At 40.7% G+C, this 26,775-nt stretch overlaps 1 protein-coding gene across 7 annotated transcripts in view; it reads right to left on the bottom strand.

Annotated features, from left to right (window-relative positions):
• SCN8A (sodium voltage-gated channel alpha subunit 8) overlaps positions 1-26,775 on the bottom strand; it is a 164,063-nt gene that overhangs the window by 99,468 nt on the left and 37,820 nt on the right. For all 7 annotated transcript variants that reach the window (XM_081061352.1, XM_081061353.1, XM_081061351.1 and 4 more), the window contains exon 2: positions 18,040-18,369. In XM_081061352.1, coding sequence (XP_080917478.1) covers positions 18,040-18,315 — 276 coding nt within the window. In that variant the 5' untranslated portion in view covers positions 18,316-18,369. The remainder of the gene's footprint in view (positions 1-18,039; positions 18,370-26,775) is intronic.

Genomic DNA, 26,775 nt, shown 5'->3' with positions numbered 1-26,775 from the left:
AAACTTTTGAAAAGAATTCAGACACAAAAGGTATATTAGATGATTCCATTTATAAGAAATGGCCAGAGTAGGCAAATCTACGACAGAAGGTTGGTTAGTGGTTGCCTAGGGTTGGATGGAGAAGGGAACTGGTGGAGGGGGGGAGGGTATCACTGTTAATGGATCTGTTGGAGGTAATGAAAATGTTCTGAAATTAGATAGTGTTGATAATCACACAAACTTGTAAATACACAAGAAAGCAATGAACTGCATACTTTAAAATGGTGAATTTTCTAGCATGTGAGTTATACCTTAATAAAAAATTTCTTTGAAACATATGACATGTAAAGGTCTAAAACAATGAAAACATGATACCACCAACATCAGTGTATCCATTAGTTAGCCTAAGAAACAATGCCTTTCCGACAGTGCTCCTTTCTGCACTCCTCTCAGATACATCCCCTCCTTCCCACAGAGGTAGGCGTTATTTTGAATTGGGACTAAAGTCCCCCTTTTTTCATGATACCTTTCCAAGTACTCTGAGCTCTCCCTTTTCTGAACTCCTATTATACTCGGAGTATGTGTCTTCCATTACTCTCTAAGCTTTTATTTTTTTTTACATTCCCCTTCACCCCAGCCCTCAACCCTTGAAACTACGTTTTAAGCTCTTACAGAGCAGGAACCAATGTCACACTTCCTCCCACAGTTCCGTACAACACTCAACCCATGAGCTCCCAATAAACAGTTACTGGCAGATTTTGTTTTTTAATTCCTTCCCTCTCATCTTCTATTCTTTTCTTTCTTAATCTGGCAGAGTCACGCCATTGTCCCCCCAGCAGAAAAGCAGTGCTGGTATGGAGCCATATACATTCTGGAAACTCTCAATGCACCATCCCTAGTGTATTGGCTCTGGTGGCATCTGCTGGAGGGAAAGCCTAACCCTAAAAGCAAGGGGAAAGAGTAGACCTGGGGTTAGGCTGAAAGAGGTCAAGGACTCAGCTACGACTCTTTCCCCTTTTGGCTTCCTAAAGAAACAAAGAGCCCAGGACTTCCCGGAAACCACCTCTCTGAAGTACTTGTGCTCCTCTGTGTTTCTATAGCAACTCCTTCTATGAAAATGCCAAGCCTTTTAAATAACTCCTCATTCAACTTCATAATATTCCTGTGAAGTAGGGCTGAAGGAGTGATTAGTATCCCCTATGCATTTTACAAAGGCTCAGGAGAGGGACACCACCTACCAAAGGTCACGCAGCGAACAGCAGCATATTATGCCAAGTTTAGAACCTCTTTACAGCTTCTACTGCGCCAGCTTGAGAGGCAATTTAGTGGCAATATGGTAGAGAATGAAACTGGTGTGGGGGATGGATTCTCTGCTGAATGAGAAATTTGAGCCCCTGGGGTCCACTACATAAATACCTAAGCGACAATAAACGAAGCACTGGCCCATGTCCCAGGATTTAAAAACCACCAGGTCTTTGCAAAATCACGACCTGCCTTAGATGACAGGAAACAGGATTTTTAAAAGTAACCTACTCTGTACCTTCCATCTCTCTCGTCTTTTAGTTTGGTCATGATGGAAAGAGGTCTAGAGGTACCACTGAGGGTATGTCCTATCACATCAGTGCCTGCACACTGCCTGGCATAGAGCAGGTATACAATAAATGCCTGCTGATTAGTTAATGAGCAAAGGCTTGTATGTCTGAGGTGAGGGAAAAGGAGAAGACAAAAAAGAAAAGGAAGACATTAGGAAACTGAAACTGTTAGACCTTGGTTGAAGAAAACTAGGAGGTAGCTAGGATTCTGAATTACCGTATTTGCCCCAAAATAAGACCTAGCCGGACCATCCGCTCTAATGCGTCTTTTGGAGCAAAAATTAGTGTAAGACTGGGTCTTTAATTAATTTTTGCTCCAAAAGACGCATTAGAGCAGATGGTCTGGCTAGGTCTTATTTTTGGGAAAACACGGTAGGACAGTGATGGCTTGGCAAGAAGGGGACTGACGGATCCTGAGGGAAACTCGGTACCTTTAGTGAATCAAACAAACTAGGGTTTTATAAAATAAAGGCTTTATTAAGGACATTTTATGTAAGTAGAAATTTCGTAATTAATTTGGGTACTGAATAATGCACACAGAATAAAAAGTTTATCATCACTCCTTTCTAAATATTCACATCCTGTATCTTCATCAAGGATAAAAACAGGAGATCTCTTTTCTGTTCAGAGAAATAAACATCTAGTCCACACTAAACCTCCTGAAATAAAGGCGAATCCTCTATACTTGAGTAGAGTGCATCACAATAAAACATACTTTATTGTTAAAATAATTCAATTTACATACACTTAATTCTTATGCAGGTTTTCAGTAACTGAACCTTGCGTAAGGCAAAATGGTGTTTAGACCAACACAAATGCGCAGAGCTTAGGAATCTCCCTTTTAACACTGGTGCTTTCAGGGCTAACCCGAGAGCTAGGACAGTGTATGCCAGGGATCAGCAAACCCCTTATGTGAAGGGCCAGGGAGTAAATACTAGAGGCTCTGCAGCCTATACCATCTCTGTTGCAACAACGTAAGCGCAGTGCAAAGGTAACCGCAGACAACATGTAAACACGTAAGAGTGGTTGTATTCCAATGCCATTTCATTTATGGACGAGGAAATTTAAATTTCATCTAATTTTCATGCATCATGAAATATTATTTTGACTTTTTTCCAACCATTTAAAAATGCGAAAACCTTCTTAGCTCATGGATCATATGAAAACAAATGGCAGAGTTGATCTGACCCTGGGTCAGAGTTGGCTGATCCCTGGTATGTATTTAATACCAGTTCCTGAGCTAGGCCAGAGTGGGACAAGAATGATCTGAGTAGTTTTTAAAAAAAACTGTAGTTTTACGAGGCCCAGAGGTCCTGATGAAGTCAGCCGCAGAGATATCTGTGCTCACCAGAATCTGGGAAGCACCAGATCATCTCTCAGGGCATGTTGTCCTAAAACACTTGGGTTCTCCTTCTTCACCTGTCTCTACCCCGCTGTATAGCCTGGGTGAGCCACTGCGTCTGGCTGGATCTCATTGTCCTCTTCGATAAAAGAAGAGTGAGGGCTGCCTGATGGGCATGCCCAGGTCCTTTCCAGCTCTGACATCTATGATTCCACGACTTAGAAAATACATACAAACATCCAAGATTAAATGCAACAAAGCAGCAAACCATACTTTTGAGCAGAAAGTCTATTATTTATTCTTTCACATTATATCCTGGTAGAACTGTCCAAATTGGTTATTTTGCTCCTTCAAGTGAAACTCCACAGAGTTGTCCAGGGTCAACAGTGCTCGATACTGTCCTGACAACTACATGTGTGGAGTAGTCCCGTGGCAGAACTGCTTCTTCCTGCCCGAGCTCCCCTACTTTTTATCCCCTGCTCTGGACAGAACAGCGACTATGAGAGAGAGAATGAATAGGGGTGATTGGTGATGGGAGGACTTTATAAAATAATACATAGAAGAATTTTTAAGCCACACACATGGCTGATTAAATCTCAACAATCATCATTGAACGGCTGGTGAGAATCCAGAAAAGGAGATTCATCCCTTGTTCAACACTGTCCTCCAATAGCCGCCCCTGTAAAGACCAGGAGGAGTTGGGAAGGACAGCAAGCTTCGGATTCTTACAAGAAGACTTCTTAAACGGCAATCACTTGGTGCCCATGAAGTCCAATAATATTTTACCTAATCTGTCTTAAATTAGATCTTTGTGAAGTAAATGAGTTAAAAGGGAAATTGAAATTGGATTGTGGTTTACTGCCCAAGGGGAAATATCAGTTTATAACAACAGCCACTGAATGTGTTTGAGCACAAGGCCCATTAAGAGCGGTGGAACAGCTCTTAACGAGTTATGGCGTGGAGTATTAATAAATGTGTCATGCTGGCATAAAATGAGCCTTCTGAAAAGCACAGGCTTTTCATTTCTAATTAGCAACGTGGGCCTTGGAGAACACGATGGAGGGCCGACACTGCTAACGCAGATAAGACATATTCTCTTCGGGGTCCACACCGGGCAACTCCAGGTACAAGTACACGCGCCGTGTACCAAACATACTGCAAATGCAGCCCAGTGAACACACACAGCTACCACAGTACTGCAGTGCAGCCGACTTATTGGCATCTCCCCATACTCACCCAGGATGGGATTAATTTTCCAACCATGCAAAAAGTATAAATTAAATAAATTAAAATAATAAAGGGCACATAAATATGAAAAGACATTAAGGAGAAGAGTACTCAGTGCAGGGGTGGAGTATATCACAGGACAGAAAGCTTCTAAGGGAAATGTTTAGTATCCTGTCCCTGGTTTGCTGTGGGACACGTGGCCCAGGCGAGTGGCTCTCCACTCACACAAGTTCTCCCTCGCCTGAGGGGTCACCATCTCAATGAGAGCAAAGTAACCTGCAGGTTTCTAGTGATCTTCTGGCTACAACGAAGACCTAGGGGCTCAGAGATTTAGCTCATCTCCCAGAAGGCAGCTGGGAACCAATATCCTTTGAGCATATCTGGCTGTAACTGTTATTGACACTGACCTATGACTGTCTCCCAGACTTTGGAACCTGCATCTTAACTGTTTTGACCTCTGGAACTGCCTAACCCTCTGATTTTTCAACTGACTTCTGTAGCCTTAAATTCTTGCCTGCCTAAACCTAACATACATACCTTATGCTCCCAGACCTATGTACCTCTTCTGAACCAGGCAATTGGCCAGTTTGACTTATAATTGTCATTAGCTCTTTCCTGCTTAACTAGAAATTCTTAATTCTTAAATTATCCTTAATTCGTAATACTTAATTCTGGCACCTTGTACCAGGAGCAAATCCTTTCTGTCTGTTGGTTTCAGAGCGCGCATGAACGAGAAGCCTCTTCCACCCAACAGTAATATAAATATAGCTGACCTGGAGAACAGCTGTAGCAGTGATGGCAGCAGCCACAACCAATCAGCAGCCACGTAGCGTTCACTTCTGAGCACCTATCTACACAGCCAACACAGCAGGCAACAAATACATGTCCTTTCAAATTTTCCTTTGTTTTAATAAAGGAAAATATAATGCTGATTCTAAACAGATTTCTACTACTTCAGATTAAGAAGCCGTTCAGAAATAAATGACCTGTATTGTCGAACTGACTCCACCATGTTGCAAAGCGCCCGGATGCATTTCTTAATGCGCATCTGCTGAGTGAGTCCCTCAAGTCAAGTCACAACTACAGACCCAGGGAGTCCTAGGAAAGGCTCCAGCAAAAGCACAACGGGCCTGAATTTCCCGAGAGCCTGTGTCCTGGGACCCAGATGCCCTCAGAAATACGGACCTAAAGCAGGACATGTGCACATGGGCAATTTCTTTTTTTTCCTGTAGGTTTGTACTTCTGTTTGAACTACATGAAAATTTAAAGCCCTCGCCTTCCAAATCTCTATTCCACCTGCACTGAGGATTGAGCAAGAGAGCTCTCTAAATCCTGTATGTATTGTTTTTATTCCTTATAGTCACTGATAATTATACCTACAAGTCTATTGGAACAAATAATAACATTTAACACCTAGTAAGCATTTACTCTGTGGCAGGCACCTACTCAGATGCTGCATACAACAACTGGTGTGCAGCAACCGCCCTGTGAGGTAGGTACTATTTTACACATGATGAAATTGAGGCAGGAAGGTTAAGTAACTTGCCTAAGACCACAAAGTTATTAAGTGGTGAAACTTAGCACCGAACGAGGCAGTCTAACTCCCAAGCCTACACCCTTAATTATCGTACCATACTGCAGTTTAAAAAGCTTCAAAACTATGCACCAAATCTAACTCCTCACTTCACAAACAAGAAACCAAGCACAGAGAGCTCTGCCCAAGCTAAGGCCATAGAGCTGGTGAACAGGAGTGAGAGTTACGAGGGTCCAGGTGTCCTGGCCTCCACTCCTGAACTCACCACGCCAGGTCGCTTGGTCCAATCCGCAGATCAATGAGGGAATCTCTTTTACTTAATCCCTTTAATCCTGGCAAAAAAGAAAAGCCCCTGCACGTGCCTTGCAGATCACACAGCTCTTTATGGTCTTTTCCCCCGAGTTAACCTTGATGAAGGTAATGCTAGCCTTACATCTGTCTGTGCTTTACAATTTTCCAGGTGCTTCTGCATACACTTTCCCATTTGGTTTGACCCTGTAACCCCATGCGCTCCAACCCACATTTGGAGCAGCTGACACCCTTCCTGCCCACTTCCTGCTCACAGGAAGCCATACCTGGCGGAATAGCAGTGCTGTGCACCTGCTTCAGCGCTGAGCCAGCAGGATGTGGCTCCCCAAGGCAGGGCAGCTCTGAACCTCCCCCACTGCCACTCTTCCTCACTGTCCTTCAATATGAGTTTGGCTTTGAACGCTTGCCCCTTTACACTCCGCAGCTGCTCTAGGATAGAGCAAACTGCAGGTTTATTCTGGAAAGCACATTAACCCCTCGATTCACTGTATTCATATTCTAGAATCTATTCTCACTCTCTTCTTTCTTAGAAAGCAGCAGAGCAGGGTGGTTTAGAGGCTTTGAGGCCACAAGACCTGGATACAGGACGTAGCTCTGTTACTGATTAGCTATCATGATTTTAGGCAATTTACTTGGGTTGCTATGGCTCAGATTTCCTATTGATAAAATCGGGATAATGATGGATAGTACTTATCAATCACCAGGTATTATCAGGGTGTTAGGAGAATTAAATGAAAATTCACAAAACATCTTTAACACAGTGCCTGGCACAGAATACGCCCTCAATAAATGCTGTGATTATGATGACGCCGCTGCTACCACTGACTATTGCCACCCCTTCTACTCTTTGGCTCCAAACATGGGGTAGCCATTGGGAGACTTTCAGGGCTAACATTCACTAGGTAGTATTTACACGCTTGGTATAAGCCAGTAGGACACCTGGGCATACGCTAGACCAAGAGTCCAGAGTCACTAAGAGGCCCCTGTGTAACTGTACTGGCTCAAAATGGGCCGCAGGGGTTGTTTCAGACTTGAGAATTCTGAAGTGGGAGAAAATAAAACCTGCTTAGCATGCCACATTGGGACCCAACTTGCCTCTCTACTTTATCTCCTGTCGTACCAAACCATACCCCCTGCTCCAGTTACAACTAAACTCACTGTCTAAACAATTCAACCTTTTTCATGCATCTCTGTCTTCGCATGTACTGTCCTTGATACCTGAACTACTCTTTGTTCTCTTTCCCAACAAATCATTTTGTTTTACTTTAAGGTCCAGCTCAAATATCACCTCTGCTCTGAAGATGGCTCTATTCAATTCTCTCAAAAAGAATTATCCTTCCTTACTGTGTGTCTCCACAAAACTTTGTACTTATTTCTTTTAGAGCAGTTACCATAACATTGGCATTTTTTTGTTTACATATAAGTATCTTTCACTGGACCCTGAGATCCTTACAGGCAGGAATATATCTTCCAACTACTGTGCCTTTCTCAGCTTAGCAAATGGAATACATAATATGATGCCCATTTGGCCCAAGGTAGACAATTCATACATGTGTGTTGAATGTATGAATGAATCTCTTAGACATAAGAAAATGATACAACCAAAATCAACTAACCTATAACTATATCCAACTTTCTGCTAGGTGTATAATTGAAATGATGTCATTACTTTTTCTACCCTTTAGCTCGTCCACCCATAAAAATTCATTAATTTTAGTTCAAAAGTCTTCTAATTTGTTCTATGTCTTAGATACCACACTGAAGATATGGTGTGAAACAAATGAACTAAAAAAAACAAACATGCTAACTCATACTGAGGTAGCACAAAATGATAGAAAATCATCTAAAAATGACAGTAGAAAACAAAAAATCATTCTGCAATATACTCCATGGAGACAGCATATGATGGAAAGACCATGAGTGTTAAATTCACACATCCCTGGAAATGAAACCTGGCTCTACTACACACTAGTTGAGGGAAACTGAGCAAGCAAATTAACATTTCTAAGCCACAATTTTTTCTTAAAACTTGTAAAAAAATGGTCCAACATTCTGCTGAGAAAGCCCTGATACTGGTGACCCTCAAGGACTGCAGGAAATTGGGGAGTCAATAATGAGATCTAGAATTTGGATGGTGTCATCAACGAAAATAACAGATGAAAGAAGATAAGTAGTTTTGTGGAGAGAAAATGAGTTCGTTTTTGCACACACTGATTACCTGCGGAAATTCATATAGAGATGGCTGGCAAGGTGTTGAACATTTAAGGAGTGTTCTAAGGCTTTAGATACAGATTCTAGGGTACTGGGAGAATGGATGAGATTACCGGGGAGAGTGTGCCAAATCAGAGGAACATAGGCCAAGGAATGAACCTGGGGAAATGGTAACATTTAAGGGAAAGGTAGAGAAAATGAAAGAGAAAAAGAAGGAATAGTCTGAGATACAAGGAGAATTAGGCCAAGGAAGCAAAGAGCTGCAAGAATCAGGAAGTAATCAATGCTGTCAAATACAGCAGAGCGGTTCAGTAAGATAAGAACTGGGGGGAAAAAAGTCTCTTAGATTTGGCAATTTGAAATCATACAGGATCTTACCTTCGGCATGGCAGTAGAGAGGGGAAGATGCGCTGTCAGACTGCACGTGTGGAGGAGTGGGTGGGAGACGTGTAGGTGGTGACAGAGAGTAAAGGCTATTCTTTAAAAATTTCAATAAGAAGAGAGATTATATTAGCTGGGGATCTGAGGTCAAGTGAGGGTTCATTATGATGGGATAGGCTTTGAGGGGAAGGAACCGGCTGAGGGGAAGGAACCCAGGTGAGAGGGAAAGATTGAAAGTACAGAAAAGAGAGGGGACAACTGAGAGAGTGAAGTTCTAGGAAAGGTCGGAAGGCATGAATGGGATCAAAGGGAGAGGGAGAGGGATTGGCTTTGAACGGCAGATGGGATACCTCACCCTCTGGAACTGATGTTTATTCTAACTTGATTCACTAGACCAAACTTTGTTACCTCAACAAAGCGTCTGAGATAAAAGTGCCTCTTCAGAGCTTGATCAAAAAGTTCTACTGCTAGAAAGAGAGTTGGCAGAAATAGTCACGTAATGGAGCAATCCTAACCTTGAGTTGTGTCAACCAGGGTTACATGTAGAGAACAACATGTAAAGAATCTACAACTCATGTAAATTTGGAGACAATTAGTAAGAGAAACATCCCTCTGTATAATGATGTCACAGTCTTACTCTCCGTGACTAAGAAAGAATTTAAAATAGGGTTAATTTAAAATATTGTCAGATGATCATTATCACTGTAAACTTGAGACACACTCCACCATTTAAAAACATTTAGAAAAGTACAATGATTAAATAACCCATTCAACAGGTCAATTTTTATTAGAGTAAGGTTTCATAACCCACACCCTGGAGAAACCATCAGAAACTAATTCCTAAAATTATCCACCAGTGGAATTTTATGGCTGAGGTGATTAGCTAATCAGGCCCATCCTAGAATTCAGGTCAAAGTGGTCTCTTACACTATGTGGCTCAGAGCTTTGGAATTACAACTTAATACTGTACAAAGAACACCTGCGGCTCTTTTCTGGAGAAAATTCTAGGTATATCTGTAGGTACCTCTGTAGTTCCCACTGATGCTGAAATGCATTGAACTCCTCCACAATCACAAAATCCTATCAATTTATCTCTGTAACAACCCTTGACTTCATCCATTCCCCTTACTTTCCACTTCCACCATTATAGTTCAGACCTTCTTACTTCACAGCTGGTTTCTCTGTCCCAGTTCTTTCCCTTTGGTCCATCTGATATCTCACTGCCACATCCACCTCCCTAAAGCACAGCTTTGATCACATATCCTTACTCCCATTCTAAAACCTTCAGTAGTTCTCTACTGCTATCAAGTAAACACCAAACTTCTCAGTCCAACATTGTGAGTCCTCCATGATTTGGCTCCAGCTCTCTCTTCCCAGCCTCATCTCCCATTGCTCCCCAGTCATTTCCCCACATTCCAATCAAATTAGATTACTCAGCTTTTTAATTGTCCTATATCCTTGCCTCTGAGCCTTTGTTCATACTGTTCTTTCTGCTGGAATGTTCCAGTCTATCCCTCTTTTCTAAAATCCAAGGTGTAATTCAAATACGACTCTTACGATAAAGTAAGGCCCATTCTGGGGCCCCCTTGTCAAAAGTGGTATCGCATTACATGCTACCATGTTAGAAGCTACTTAAGGGTAAAGAACGGACTTAATTAATCTTTGCTTTCCCCCCACAGAACCCAATGCCTCACATATAGGAAGTACTCAAGAAGTATTTGTTGAATAAATGGATCATTTTTTATTATGAGACAACCCAAGCTGGTGTACATTCCATATCAGCTTCTCTCACTTCCTTTATAGTTAATACAACTAACACAGCCAGGAAAAATACAATACTTAACAAAGGCAGACACAAAAGGACAACTGAAATATTCAGGAAATAACATCCTTTGTATAACACACACTTCATACTAATAAATCAAGAAGAGATTCAAGCACTAGATAGAGGGTGTTACCTAATGACATTTTATAAAGTCCTTTCTAGTTCTAAGGTCCTGCAAGAGAAGACTGATAACACAACAATAGTTATCTAGCCCTGTGCAAATATCTTGAAAACATCAGGAAACCTACTTCCTGATCCACTCTCGCAGACCCTAAAGGAAACTAATTCTTTAGGAAAGGAAAAGGTATATCGGTAATCAGTCTTTTCCCCCCTAGAGTTCACTTCATTTTAGTAGATGGAAAATTTTTCATTAGGAAAAAAATCATGTCCCCTTTCCTATTTAAAACATTTAGAAAAGTACATACTGCTTTTATATGCATTGTCTCATACGATTAATTCATTCATTCAACAAATATTGATTGAGCACTTATTATAGGGCAGGCACTGCTCCAGCTGATGAGTATACAAGAGAATGAACAATAAACAAATATATTATACACCTGGTGTTGCTAAGCGTTATGGAGAAACATGAAGCAGGGTTGGGGCAACAGGCTGTTTTGTTTTATTTAGGGTAGTCAAGAAATGATCTTTATAACAACCCTATAAGACGGGTGAGATATTAGCTATTAGCTATGACTCTAGGTTGAGGAAACTGAGCTGAGACCCTGAATAGTAAGTGACAAGCCCAAGATCACCTAGAATTAGGTGTGGATGGGATCACAAACAAGATTTCCCCACTCTTGGTCTATTGCTAAGGCTATGAAAGGGAATCTGACTTAGGAATGTTTAATTACATTCCCTCCCTTCTAGATAATGATACCTGGAGAGTGGGAAAGAACCCCAAACGTGCACATCATTAACCCATCACCCTGAGAATCACCTACCTCCCATGGGCTCACAACCATTTGCCTCAATTAGATTTGGTGAATAAAATAACAGAAACATCATTTTACATTTTATATTGTTGTAAAAAAAATTTTAACAATAAAACCACATTTTAAAAGATGTAGTTTTTATTTAAAACAGAAAGCAGCATCTAGGCTTATGTGCAAAAGCAGGCAATGTAACACCTCATTAACAATACTTCAAATCATACCTAATGAATGCAAACTCTCCTTTAGCAGTCTGTATCTGCTCTGCATACCTGCTGAAAGTGTGTGAAAACAGATTTGGCAAGGGTTTTCTGCCAGGAGGTCATGGGACTGTGTGAGTGTATGAGTGTGTGTGTGTGTGTGTGTGTGTGTGAGCGCGTGCATGCGTGTGTGGTGTGTCACTTAGAGTTCTTCATTTGCGGAAGCTGATGGCACTAACATTAGTGATGTGAGGAGAAAATTGTAAGTATTGTTGGGAACAGGGTGCCCTGCCACATCTAACCTGAGTTAAACCTAAAACCCACTTGTTATCAAAGGTAGGGCTGAAGATCTTAATGTATTATAGACATTCAGAAGAAGGAGGAATCAGACCTGGGGTAGGAGAATCAATGCAGACTATATATAAGGCAGAAGAGGCCTCAGGCCTGGACCTGAACAAATGGGTAGCGTCAAACGATGAAGTTCAAGGACAGAGTACATTCCAAGAGTAGGAGATGGAGACCAGAAAGCAGGGGACACTAAGGAAACTACTTAGTAGAAACCAAGTAATTTGCTACTGCTAAAACATAACCTGTGGTAGGCAGAAGTGAGAAATAAAATTAGAAATATATAGGGCCCACTCTTATATTATACTATATTATGTCATATCATATATATCATCTTATATATTATGGATAAGGAAATTAAAGGCCAGAGAATTTGAGTGATTTGGCTAAGAGTAAACAAGAGGCAAAGGTAGAACTAAAACGAAGGTTTTCATTTTCCTAATTAGGTGCTCTTCTCACTGTACCAGTCTGCTGGTAGGCTGGGGGATTGGGGCAGGTGGGAGATAATCTTTCTTTAAAAAATAATAATATATGGAGGTTAAGCAAATTGCCTCCAGATTACATGACCAGCTGAACAGTTGTAGCAGTACTGATACTAAGACCAAGTCTCTGAAATAACTGGTCTAGGGCTAAACTACTAGGAGCTCCTTCACTTGGGAAGACACAATACTGGAGCTAACATAACACCATCCTTTCCCTCAGAAGCACTGTACTTCTTGGGACCCATCCTAAGAAGGGTTCATAAACCACAGGGGTTGTCAGGGATGTGAATGAAAAAGAAGGGTTTTTTGTTTGTTTGTTTGTTTGTTTTTGTCTCTATATTTGCCTCCCTAGCTTCAGAAGAACAGAGCCAACTAAATCTGAAGATCAATTAATGAAAAATTAGAAAAGTGGAGAGCCAGAAATATGTTGTAATTAACTGAGTGTTAGGAAGTCCTGGCTCCACAACTAACCGTGGTGTTGGCTTTGAACAAAGTACTTCACACCTCATTAAATTTATAAAATGAAGAAGCTGAACTAGAGGATATCTAAGGCTATTATATTCTAATTTTCTATGACTGTAGGTAGTCTTTGATGTGCAGGAAAAGGTAGACATGAAAAGTTGAAGGTAAATTAAACTTTGGGAAATCATATATAATTTTTTAATGCAATAGAAATGTGCTCTATTTAAAGGCACATGAGTCAATTCTGTAATTTGGGTTTTTATTTATAGGACTTTCTTCTCTGACCCATTAAAGAGAAAGCACACACATATCAATGATTAGTCTTAAAAACAGGAAAAGGGGGCCGGCCCAGTGGCTCAGGCGGTTAGAGCTCCATGCTCCTAACTCCGAAGGCTGCTGGTTCGTTTCCCACGTGGGCCAGTGGGCTCTCAACCACAAGGCTGCCAGTTCAATTCCTGAGTCCTGCAAGGGATGGTGGGCTCCGCCCCCTGCAAATAAGATTGAACACGGCACCTCGAGCTGAGCTGCCTCCCGGATGGCTCGGTTGGTTGGAGCACGGGCTCTCAACCACAAGGTTGTCAGTTCGATTCCTCGACTCCCACAAGAAATGGTGGGCAGCGCCCTCTGCAACTAAGATTGAACATGGCACCTTGAGCTGAGCTGCCGCTGAGCTCCCTAATGGCTCAGTTGGTTGGAGCACGTCCTATCAAACACAAAGTTGCCGGTTTCGAACCCCACAAGGAATGGTGGGCTGTGCCCCCTGCAACTAGCAACGACAACTGGACCTGGAGCTGAGCTGCGCCCTCCACAACTAAGACTGAAAGGATAACAACTTGACTTGGAAAAAAGTCCGGGAAGTACACACTGTTCCCCAATAAAGTCCTGTTCCCCTTCCTCAATAAAATCTTTAAAAAAAAAAAAACAAGTTCAGGTCATCTCTTAAAAAAACAACAACAGGAAAAGGATAGGAGCCAACTCTGCAGTCCTTTTAACTTAATCCATAGACTTTACTGCTGCCTATGACAGTTATTAGGAATATATGTGGCCATCTAAAATTCAACAAGTTATTATTAAGCATTGCAGACGATTTTCTGTAGTGAAGAGAAAAATACTTCAAGCAATAAAGAAAAAGTCCTTGATTTTATTCACTTGAAAAGTGTGGGAGGGGAGAAATGCATTGAGAATTTACATTGATAAAACTTAAGATTCTATACTATGAAAGAAGGGAAAATGAAAAACAGAATTAAGTCTTCAACAGGCTTAAGAAAATAGAAAGAAAACCAAGACTAAAGGCATTCAGGACAGTTCAAAGTCCTTAAAATACCTGTTTGTTTTTGCTTGTACATAAAGAAATGCTGGAAGATACTACTAACAATGGTTACCTGTGCGGGAAGACAGGAAGTGGGCAGATGAGGGTGAGGTGAGGCTTTTTACTGAATACCATGTTTCCCCGAAAATAAGACCTAGCCGGACAATCAGCTCTAATGTGTCTTTTGGAGCAAAAATTAATATAAGACCCGGTCTTATTGTAAAAATACTTATAGTAAAATAAGACCGGGTCTTATATAATATAAAATATTATATAATATAATACTGGGTATAATATAATACCGGTCATAATACTGGTCATAATATAATATAAGACCGGGTCTTATATAATATAAGACCGGGCCTTATATTAATTTTTGCTCCAAAAGATGCATTAGAGCTGATGGTCCAGCTAGGTCTTATTTTCGGCGAAACACGGTAGCAGCCCAAATGGACTAAAATAGAGATTCCTGATGATATAGCCACATAACCTGTCTTCCAAAGTCATTCACTCATGTATCAATTCCTGCTGTCAATCTACTGATTGGTGTCCTTTCTACAACATGGTTAAATGCTGAGTGTACAGTGATGAAGACAGACTGTTCTGCTTTCAGGGAGCCTATGTGTTAAAGTAAGTTAAATATCTATTTAATTGCAATTATTAAGAGCTAAACATGACAGGTAAAAATGTTCTGTTCTCAGAAAAAAAGAAAGAAAATAGTTAAATGGTCCTCAAATTCAATTCTTTGCAGGAAACGGTTGAAAAACAAGAAAGCTGAAGAAAGGAGCCATTAGAACAAAGCACCAAGAGGCAAAGAAAATGCTGTAGCACTAGGAGGTCTGAGGCAACCCAAACAGGATGATCCAGGTTGTTTTCAGGGATGAGCTGAGAAGGTCAGGTGAAACGCAACATGGATAATAGTGTTGAGGACCTCAGGAAGCTTCTGAGACCTCCAACCAGCACCACCTGGTACAAGAGCATCTTGAAAATGTGATACATACGTTTCAAGGTCCCGTGATCCTAGAGACTGTAAAGTCCACAACGGGATGAAACCAGAACTTAACTAATAGGGAATTAGTTTTCTTTCACCCTCTAAATAAAGACGGAAGGAAATGAGAAACAAGTTTTTATGAGAGGCAGTCACAAAACTTATTAAGCAGTTAGAAAATGAGACCTATGAGGAAAAGATAAAGAAATCCATTTATATCATTTAGCAAAGAAAAAAAAAATCTTCTTTGCCAGAATTATTTAAGACAGCCCTTGAAAAACAATGGAAGGAAATGTCCTCTTAAAGTCATCTCTACTCTCAGGAGTTTTGGATTTGTGGCTTAATTCCCAGTGTGCTTCCTTGTAGGAGAGCCCATGCTAATTTGGCCTAGTGAAAAGCCTACTTAGTATGAAATATGAATAATATCAGTGAAAATTTGCAAGTAAACTTGAGCAAGCTTATTATTTTTAATCAACTGAAAAATCTCTTACTTAAAAGTAAAATTAGTATTTCTGAAGTGCTACCAACATTCTTTTTTGTCATGGGTATTAATCTGTTTGCTTTATAATAATCAATAAGTTATGCATTTAGTCTTATGTACTTTTCTGCATGATGGTGTAGCATGGTGGTATACTTCTCAATTTCTTGAAAACAAAACAAAACAATTAAAGTTCTCCTTTCCATGAACTATTTCCCTCGTGGTGAGGCCAAAGGCTGGAGTCATGAAAAGCCAGTCCCCTAATAGTATGCCATTAATATATGGACTACCTCAGGAATGATACCATCCAAGGCCCGATTCACCCTCTTTGGGTCCTCATTCCCAAGTCAGGGCCACTGAAACCCGAGTCATTAGGAATGGAGAGAGGCATCTGTAGGGCAGGAACCAGGGGAAAAGGCAGGCAATGGAACACCGGGCTGTGACAATCAATAGCTCTCTATATTTTTCATATATTAAGTCAGGTTTAAGAAAAGAAGATTTAATTTGTTTTGAGTTGGAAAAATAAATAGCTCAAATAAAAGCAAAGAGGTTTTAGCCACCCGAAAGGCCAGGGTCCAAAGGATTTTACCTATCTGCTATTGCTATAAGAGTACTTTCTAAAAAACTACACCAATTGGCCAAACTTATCTAAATAAGCACAACCTGAACCCTGAGATTTGTCATTTCTTTTTACTTCTACTAAGGCAATCGGCCTTAGGGTAGAAAAGAGGAGGGAAATATGTTTCAAAATTTTACAATGAATGAAATATTTTGCTGAAAATAATCCAAGATGCCATGTTTTTTTATTCACTCACCTAGAAAGTTAAAGCTTGTCTCTTCCCTCACCCACTTAACCCAACTCGCAAAGACCCAGATGACAAAGTTAGACATTAAAAAGGGGAAGAATAAATGAAAATATCAATGACAGTTTATGAAAACTACTTAGTCCCAGAACTTAATATCTAACAAAATTCCTTAAAAATTCTGTCCAACTTCTTGGTTTAAAGATGAGAAAATTTAGTCCCATAGAGGTGATTTGCTAACAGACATGAACTATTACAGTTTTGAGAAGATTTTTTTTCTTCATTTATTACTTTATTTTCCCATAAATTATTTGTGGTAGCTTGAAAAATACATGTATTGAAAAATAAAACTATAAAAACAAACATGGTGAATTATGGTGGAATCAAGATTTCTTAATCCCAGCCTACTGTTCTTTATATCATATCATGGTTTGTTCCTTAAACTTTCTAAATTTCCCAGTGGAAGATATAGGCTACTGGTTCCACTTTTTCCTGTTCTGTAGGTGTTCTGATCTGCAAGAGAAGCACATGGGTGAAGGACAATTTTGTGTAGACAATGGCGTAAGTGCTTTTGCCACCCTCAACTGAAAACGCCTCCACAGCTATGCCAAGAGACCTCTCGGCCTTGTCACACTTCTGCCCCACTATCAAGCCAAAGAAACTGAAATTTCTTCCAAAATGGAAAGATCGAAAGGCAATTTAGTTAAGGGTAATTTACAAGGCAGTTTTATTAATGAAGGCAATTTACTTAAGCTTTATATTTGTAAATATATGACACAAAGTGTTTCCCCCCCTCATCTGGAAATACCTACTGATTTAATTCTGTAAATGACATCTGTTAAATGAGGGATCCCCTAAAATAGTGTCTCATGTCAGTCCTCTGTATTCAGTGGCTAATTACTTGGCTGGTAGGTTACCCAGGGGGCTTGGCTTCTCCACTTGTTGCCTTGTTTCAAAAGATAATCATCAGAAAGGAACCAAGGTCTGGCCAAATATTTGTTAGGGAACCTTAAAATTTGACCAAAGGAAGGTTGGTGTTTCTTTCACTTGTGCTCCTTCCTGCAGGAACAACAGAACCAACTCGAACGCAAGAATCAGTGCTGCTCAATCCAGACAACACTGTAACAAGGCTGAAGACCAGGGGTCTCTCCTCGGCCCAGTGTGGCTCACTCTATTCTATTCCCGTGCCCAACAGCTATGCTTTAATGTCACAAATGGGGCTGGAGAAGAGTACAAACCCATCATCTCCACTATATTAACAACATGCTCTGTTAATGTCACAATCCAACACCATCTTTATATTGAAAGACAGAATTTTGAATGTGTGTGTGTGAGAGTCTACAGGGCTGTACCACCTTTTACTACGTCACTCTATTAAACAGCCCCATTTCATTTATAGCTTTTTCTGACCTGGCCTGGAGCCAAAGATGTAAGTCTTAGGATGAGTTGAGAAGTGCCATGACCCACAAATGACCCTTAGCAGCAATTAAACTGAAAAATAATCCCCATAAGCCAGAAATGAAATGAAAGGTTAACTTATCCAAACTTTGGCAAAGAGACACAGTTCCTTCTCCCCCGTGTCCCCTACACCTGTTAGGAAAGGGGTCTCTGAAGCTGTTGCGCCCCATCTTCCAACTCACTTTCTGTGTCAAATAGTATGGGTCAAAGTCCTCCAGGGGAACCGCGACCAGGCCTTGTGGGATGTCCCCGTAGATGAAAGGCAAACTCTTCCCTGCTTCCAGGTCACTGTTTGGCCTGGGCTTGCTGTCCTCATCGTCTTCCCGATGACTGCCATCGGCCTTTGGTGGTTTCTTAAGCTTGCTCTCAGCAATGCGCCTCTCAATGTTTGCCAGCGACTCAGGGGTGAAAGGCTTGAAACTATCAGGGCCTGGTGGTGCGAGCAGCCGCCCTGCCATCTTCTCATCCTGCAGCAGCTTCGTTAGTTATGCTGCGTCCAGGACAGGTCAGCTCTGGAAGAAAAAGCAACACAGACAGCACTAATCAATCACTGCTCTAAAAAGAGGCCAGACTAAACCATCTCACGCTCAACCTTTATTCACAACCTTTGCGACACATAGTTTCTTCCATGACACAGTTATTTTTCTCTTCAGAAAATCTGTAGCATAGATGGATGAGGTACCATTTATAACCACCCCTCAGGGGAGTGATCAACCAGCGAGATCAAAAGACGGGGGTCTCCTGAATTGCTAGTATGTATCATTGACTTAGATGCAGCTCACTGTTAGGAACCACATACAACTACAAAGATATATTCCATGCCCCCAAGAAACTTCTGTTCTAAACCAAGGCACACTTAACATCGGGGACACATGTTAGCTTTGGGCTCATATGCTCAAGTCACCTTCCTTTCCTGGAACTCCACTCCCCAAAGAAATACTCTTCTTCCAAGGACAACACAAGGGTAAACTGTCCCTCTTTTCAAATTTCAGATTCTAAACTCACTAAACCCTTCAAAACTTTAGAGGCAAAAATTATAGATTTAATAACTTCCATCTACTTTGGCTCTTCCATTTCAAGTTATTTTTCAATTCACCACGTTGTGTAAAATCCATCCAGTATAAAAGCCGAGATGTACCTTCTTTGATGACCAAGCTTCTGCCAGGGACAAATGCAAAGCACTTTTCTCTGTGTTGAGGGCAGACACCGCTCTATGTACCTCCCACTCAGCAGCAAGGAAAAGCAAATGGGAGAGGAATCTTAGAGGACTTCCTCTGATGCAACAACACTGCAGCCCTGAAGGATGAATGACAGCAGCAAGGCCTGCGTGCAACTGGAGAGGGCCTCTAACCGGGAAGGACGGGAAGTGAGAATGGAGTAACAAACCAAATTCCCTTCTAAAAAGAAAACCGAAGTAGCCCCATCACAGAGCCAGTGGTTTCTAGGCATAGTATTTGCAAAGCCCATTTCCATTTATGGTTAAACAGAGTCCGGGGTTATTTAAATCCATGTTGTGAGACCAAGGAATCCCTAATGCCAAAAGCAACCATGTTCGGTTACTGTCACAAGAGGACCGAGTAGGTGAGTCTTACCATGAAAGCTTTAGGGTTACTGGCAGTCATCTGGTGCTCGCAGTGCTGCTTTTGCCTTTACTTTTGTAAGCTCCACAAAGACAATCTGGGAAACATTTTTAAAAGGCTAACGATTGTTCTTTCCCTCCTACTTAGCCTTCAGGGTCCACTTCAAGGCAAGTATCCATAAAACTCAAGGCTTGTCAAGAGAACAGCAGTAGAGTTAACTAAATAATTTGGGAGTGAAATACCCGAGGGTTCTTTCTCTAGTGGTGGTGACTGCTAAGTGTTGCAAAGGCAGTGGGTAGTGTCCATACGCGGGCTGGTCAGCTCATTCACTCACAGCATGGGCCAGAACCACGACTTTGTCCCCACACAGATTTCTTAGCTTAATGCCAGGCAAAAAGCACTGTTCCACGGACGGCGGGGTCAAAGAAATCATTTTCCCGTATGAAGCATGGAACTTTAGAGCTGTGAAGGATTTACAGATCCAGCCCGTTTTATTTTACAGATTATGAAACGGGGTTTTAAGAGAAGGGATAACTTGCCCAAAGTCACGGGGCCAGGAAACTCTGACTCCTTAACTCACACTTCTTTTATTACAACAAATATCAGTTAGCCATTGTGCTATTCTACTCTAACTCCCACTACTCCCCAACAAGAATTGCCAAGGTCATCAAATGAATCACATGCAAATGTCAATAGCTTTACTGATCTAAGACTTTATTCACAACAGTTTCCCCAAACTAGAATTCCTTCTCCCTCATTCCTTTTCTCCTATTTGTCTCTGAACTGCCTCATAAATCCCCATGCCTTCACAGAGCCTTTCTACCAGCTCCAGCCTTTACTAATGTTTTCCCCTTGTGAACTCATCGCTTTACATGATCTTAGCAAATATTTATCACGTACTTACTATGCTTCAGGCATTGTTCCAAGCACCTTGTTTATATTACCTCACTTAATCTCCAGAACATATGAGGTAGGTATTATTATCCCCATTTAACAGATGAGAAAACAGAGGCACAGAGACCAATGTTGCCCAAAGTTATAAACTAGAAGATGACAAAGTCAGGATTCAAAACATCCTACTCATACTTGTTTTTGCTCTTAATTATTGTTGAATTGCACCAGATAAATTCCCAGAGGTCATGGGTGGTGTCTTAAATTTCTTTTATATCCCTTTCACAGAGAATAGGATTATGCCTCGAACCCAAATTTAGTCCAAATACCTGGGACTCCATGGCTCCCAGGGTCACAGTTATTCTCAACTTTGGGTCACAGCTGCAGTTCCTACTTAGAGGACAAAAAATACTGCAAGAGAAAGTCAGTGAAGCCCCTGACAAATTCTTGTGACCTGATTATACACACCTGGGCTCTTCACAGGTAAAGCTACCCAAGGCTGAGTCCTCTGCCTTTGCTTCCAGGTCCTGTTTCCTCCTGCCTCCTCCAAGAGCACGTTCCCTCAGTTATCTCTGCTCTCCATCACATTCTCAATCTTTACCTTCCTCTCCTACTTCTGTAATCTTCTCCCATTACATCTTCATCCTCCAACTCTCTCTTCATTTGGCTGAAGCGCTCCTGGTCCTGTCCTGTGCTACCCTGGTTCTAGCCTTAACCGCAGGCTCCTCTTCCCCTACGACCTCTTTCTTCTTTAGGGCTGGCCTTCTGCCGTCTCTCTGTTACACTCTTTCTTTCAGGGATCTCATCTACTCAAAATAATCTGTATGTGGGTGATTTTCAGATTTCCATCATCAGCCTTGACTGTCACTACTTCAAAATGAAAGCACTCAAAACCACGTTTTTACTGCGCAAACGGATTTCTCTTCCTGGCTTTCTTAATTCTGTAATAGGGAGCACCGTATTTCTAGCCATCTAGAGTGGGACCTCCATCACCTTTGCCCTGTGGTCCTTCGCGGCCCGTGCCGACCAGTCACTAGCCTTACTAATTCTCCTCCCTTCCGAGTTTCCATTTAAAACAGTACCACCCTAATTCAGGTGGGACTGCAACAGTCTCCCACATGTGGACCAGTCTCCAGTCCACCAGGCACATCTCCAAAGATCTGTTTCCATAAAAATCTGCTTCCATTATGTCACTGCCCTCCCTCCAACCTACAAGAGAGACAGGACTGAATCCACATGTCTGCCATTTCACAACCATTCAAGGCCATTTACAGCCTCACTTCTCAAACACTCTCTGCTACTGCTTCCCTGTAAGAATACCTACTCTGATGACTGTTTTTGTTTTCTAGTTTGTTTTATAATAATACAATAAAGTGAAGAGATCTTAAGTGCAGAGATTGGTTATTCTGTACATATGTACACCTGTGTGTACGTACCTGTGTAACCACTGCTCACGAGGTAGAGAAGGTTTACCAGATGGTTCTCTTGAGCTCCCCTGTCAATAACCACCAAGCCCCGTACTCTCCCAGCAATGGTCATTCTGACACCTATCACCAGAGTTAGTTTGGTCTGTTCTTGAACTTCATACAAGTAGAATATACATATACTTTCACTCACCATTATTTCTGTGAAATTAATCTTCATTCCATATGTAGCAACAGTTCGTTCTTTTTATTGCTACGTAGTTAGCATTCCATGGGTGAATATAACACAACTAATTTATCCACTCTACTTTGACAGACATTTAGGTTATTTATAGTTTTAGGCTATTATGAATAACGCTGTTAAGAACCTTTTTGCACATGCCTTTTGGTGGCCATATGTGTTCATTTCTTTTGAGCACACAGGCAGGAGTGGAATGCGAGGTCCTAGGAGGGTGTATGTTTAGTGTTAGTGACACTCCTACCAGCAATGCAAGAGGGCTCCAGCTGCTCCACGTCCTCACCAACACTTGAAAATGACACAGTGTTGTTCATTTTACCCATTCTAGTGCGTGTATATATACAGTGATACCTTGTAGTTATTTAAAAAATTTTACTGACGTGAAATTTATATACCATAAAATTAACCATTTTAAAGTCAACAATTCAGTGGCTATTAGTACACTCACAATATACTGCAATTACCAACTCTATCTAGTTCCAGAACATTCCCATCACTCCAAAGTAAAACCCTTCACCCATTAATCAATTTCTCTCCATTTGTCTCCTTGCCTCCCCGAACCCCGAACCCCCAGCTCCTGGCAACCATCATTCTGAATACTGCCTCTATTGATTTATCTATTCTGGATATGCATATAAATGGAATCTTACTATATATAACCTTGTGCATCTGGTTTCTTTCACTTAGTATAATGTTTCTGAAGTTCATCCACATTGTAGCATGTACTCATACTTCACTCCTTTCTGTGGATGAATAAGGTTTTGTTATAGTGTGTTTATCATAATTTGTTTATTCATTCATCCATCAATGGACATTTGTGGTCTTTCCACTTTTTGGCTATTGTGAATAGTGTGTGCACATGTACTTATTTTAGTCCCTGTTTTCCACTCTTTTGAATATACACCTAGGAATGGAATTGCCGGGTCATATGGTAACTCTGTGTTTAACTTTCTGAGGAACTGCGAAACTATTTTCCACAGTGGCTGCACCATTTTGCACTCTCACCAGAAATGTAAGCAATGTAAGGGTTTTGATTTCTCCATGCTCTATAATAGCAAGGAACACTTGTTATTTTCCTTTTTCTAAATTACATTCATCCTAGTGAGTGTGAAACAGTATCTCATTGTGCCTTTTAATTTCCATTTCTCTAATGACAATGATGCTGAGGATTTTTTCATGTGTTGGTTCACTGTAGTCTTAATCTGCTTTTCTCTGATGGTATTGAGCACCTTTCATGTACTCATTGGCCATTTAGATATCCTCCTTTGTGGAATGCCAGTTTAAGTCTTTGCCCACTTTTTCTATTGAGTCATCTGCATTTTCTTATTGATTTGTAGGAGTTCTTTGTATATTTTCCATGCAAGTCATGTGTTAGATATATTTCAAATATGTTTCTCCTTTTTACTTTCTTAATGGCATCTTTTCATAAACAGTAGTTCTTAATTTTACTCAATCCAATCTATCAATCTTTCTTTTCATCTTTTTTTTGGGTTGTTCTAGAAATCTTTGCCTATCCCAAGGTCATGCAGCTATTAGCGTATGTTTTCTTCTAGAACCTTTATTGCTTTACCTTTCTTATTTAGATTTCAAATCATCTGGGATTGATTTGTGTATATCGTGTGAGACAGAAGTCAAGGTTAATTGTTTTCTACATGGACATCCACCTGACTTAGCCTCAATACAAAGTCTGCTCCCTATTACTTTCATTGACTCCTAAACATACTTTCATTTCTTATTTTAAATCTCCTGAAGTCTCTCTTTCCTTCTTTCCTAATTTCTATACACCCATTAAAACCAGCTTCAATGCCTCACCCTTCTAAGGAAATTGTCTTACAAACAGAAAAAAGAAACTTCTTAGATTTAGAAAGAACTTAGAGACCACCTAAACCAACCATCCTTACTTTACAGAGAAATAAACTTATCAGTAAATTAGAGAGGCTGTGTGGTCTACCTGCTACCGTGTTTCCCCGAAAATAAGACCTAGCCGGACAATCAGGTCTTATGCATCTTTTGGAGCAAAAATTAATATAAGACTTGAACTTTATCATATCATATCATATCATAAATTTAATATAATATAACATAATATACCGGGTCTTATATTAATTTTTGCTCCAAAGACGCATTAGAGCTGACTGTCTGGCTAGGTCTTATTTTCGGGGAAACACAGTAATTAATGGCAGATGCAGAGCTAGGGCACATATTTCTTGGCTTCCAATATAATGCTCTTTTCACTACATCTCAGTCCCTTAGGTAATTCACCTTGTCCATCACACTACTACCATCTCAGCTTTCTTCTTCCTGCAGTGCTAAGATGAGACAGCCAGCTCAGATGACGAAAGAACAATACAAGTGACTTTTAGCCCTGAGAATTCCAAAAGAGGGTGAACTAGACTCAAAGTTGGGGACAACAGATCAGGACTCTCTTCGTTAGGTCATCCAGGAGAATTAAGACCTTAAAATGCCAGGTGTGGCCTGGACACAAACAAATAAAGATGAATCTAAAATAAGGGGGAAAGAGTGGAAGAGGGAAAGAAAACCGGCAGTGGAGTGAGGTGATAACAGGGATGAAGGAAGAAAGCCATCTGGGGAGAATTGTTAGGCAAGGGCACAAATGTTACGAGGAGGATCAAATAGCAAACAATATTAAAAACTTGTCTCAGGCTTAAAAAAGAACAAAGTTGAAGGACTCAATTTCTGATATCAAAGATTAGATACTATAACCAAAGCAGTGTGGTTCTGGCATAAAGACAGACATATAGACCGATGGAATAGGTGATAGAGCCCAGAAACAAACCCTCACATATGTGGTCAAATGATTTTCAACAAGAATGCCAAGACCACTCAATGGGGGAAAGGATAGTCTTTTTAACAAATGGTGCTGAGAAAACTGACTATCTAGATGCAAAATGAAGTTGGATTCTTAACATACAAAAATGAACTCAAATGGATAAAATATCTAAATGTAAGAGCTAAAACTATTAAACTCGGAAGAAAACACAGGGGAAAAGCTTTATGATTTTGGATTTGGCAATAATTTCTTGCATTTGACACCTAAAGCACAGCAACAAAAGAAAAAATAGATATATTGGACTTCATCAAAATTAAAAACCTTTGTGTATCAAAGGACACTATCCAGACGGTGAAAAGGCAACTCATAGAATGGGAGAAAATATATGCAAATCATGTATCTCATAAGAGATTAATACAAAGAATATATAAAGAATTCTTATAACTCAACAACCAAAAAACAACCTGATAAAAAAATGGACAAAGGACTTGAACAGACATATTTCTCCAAAGAAGATATATTAATACAAATGGTCAATAAGCACATGAAAAGATGCTCAACATCACTTATCATTAGGGAAATGCGTATCGAAACCACAATGAGATACCACTTCACACTCATTGGGATGGCTATTACAAAACAAAACAAAAAATAAGTGTTGGCAAGAATGTGCAGAAATTGGAATCCTTGTGCTGCTATGGAAAACAGTATGGCGGTTCCTCAAAAAATTAAACAGAAATTACTGTAAGATTAAGCAATTCCACCTTTAGGTACATACCCAAAAGAATTGAAAGCAGAAACTCAGACAGGTATTTGTACACCCATATTCCTAGCAGCGTTATTCAAGATAGCTTAAAGGTGGAAATAGCCCAAACGTCCATGGACAGATGAACGGATAAACAAGATGTACTATATACATACAATGGAATATTATTTAGCCTTAAAAAGGAATGCTACAACATGGATGAATCTTGAAGACATTATTCTAAGTGAATAAACTAGGCATGAAAGGTCAAACATTGTATGATTCCACTTATATGAAGTACCTGTAGTGAAATGCATGGAGACAAAAAGCAGAATAGTGGTTACCAAAGGCGAGGGGGAGGGAGAAATGGGGAGTTATTGTTTCATGGGCACAGAGTTTCAGTTTGGGATGATGAAAAAGTTCTGGAGATGGACAGTGGAAGATGCTTGCACAACAATGTCAATGTACTGTAAATTTAACATGGTGAAATGGTAAAACATTTACTGCGCCCCCTATGTGTCAGAAACGGTACTGATGGTCAATATAGCCCCTGCCTTCAGGGACCCCTAAAGTCCTCTGGGGGTGGCAGGCAAGTAAATAGGGGAAGCACATACGGCATGATAGATCCAAAAAAGTACAATCAGCTTTTATAAACACACACAAGCAAGACACTGAAACCAGTTTAGAGAAATCAGAAAAGGTGTCCTGGAGAAAGTGACATCTTAGTTAAGGCCTGAGGATGGCTGGTGGAGTGCTGGATGGCAGGAAAATGGACGGCAGGAAGAAATAGTATATACAAGAGACCACAGGAGAGGCCGGATGGCTCAGTTGGTTAGAGAGTGAGCTCTGAACAACAGGGTTGCCGGTTCAATTCCCGCAGGGATGGTGGGCTATGCCCTCCACAACTAGACTGAAGGACATCGACTTGGAGCTGATGGGCCCTGGAGAAACACACTGTTCCCCAGTATTCCCCAATTAAAAAAGAAAGAAAGAAAAAGAGAGCACAGACTAGGGAGATCAATCCACTTGGGCACTGTAAACCGTTCAGTGTAAGAGGACTTCAGAAAGTTAACTAACAGGTCAGGAAAGAAAAGGCATTATCATGGGGAGGAGTTTTGATTTTATCCTGACAAAATCAGTAGATATTAAAGGCTTTTAAATAGGGAATGACTTGATCAAACTTCCCTTTTAGCAAGAGCATTCCAGCTACAAGTACAGAATGAGGCGGGCGGGGGTAAGAGCAAGGTCC

Source organism: Rhinolophus hipposideros, assembly GCF_964194185.1.
Source record: "Rhinolophus hipposideros genome assembly, chromosome: 9".
NCBI lineage: Eukaryota > Metazoa > Chordata > Mammalia > Chiroptera > Rhinolophidae > Rhinolophus > Rhinolophus hipposideros.
This window is presented reverse-complemented; position numbering and strand designations above follow the sequence as displayed.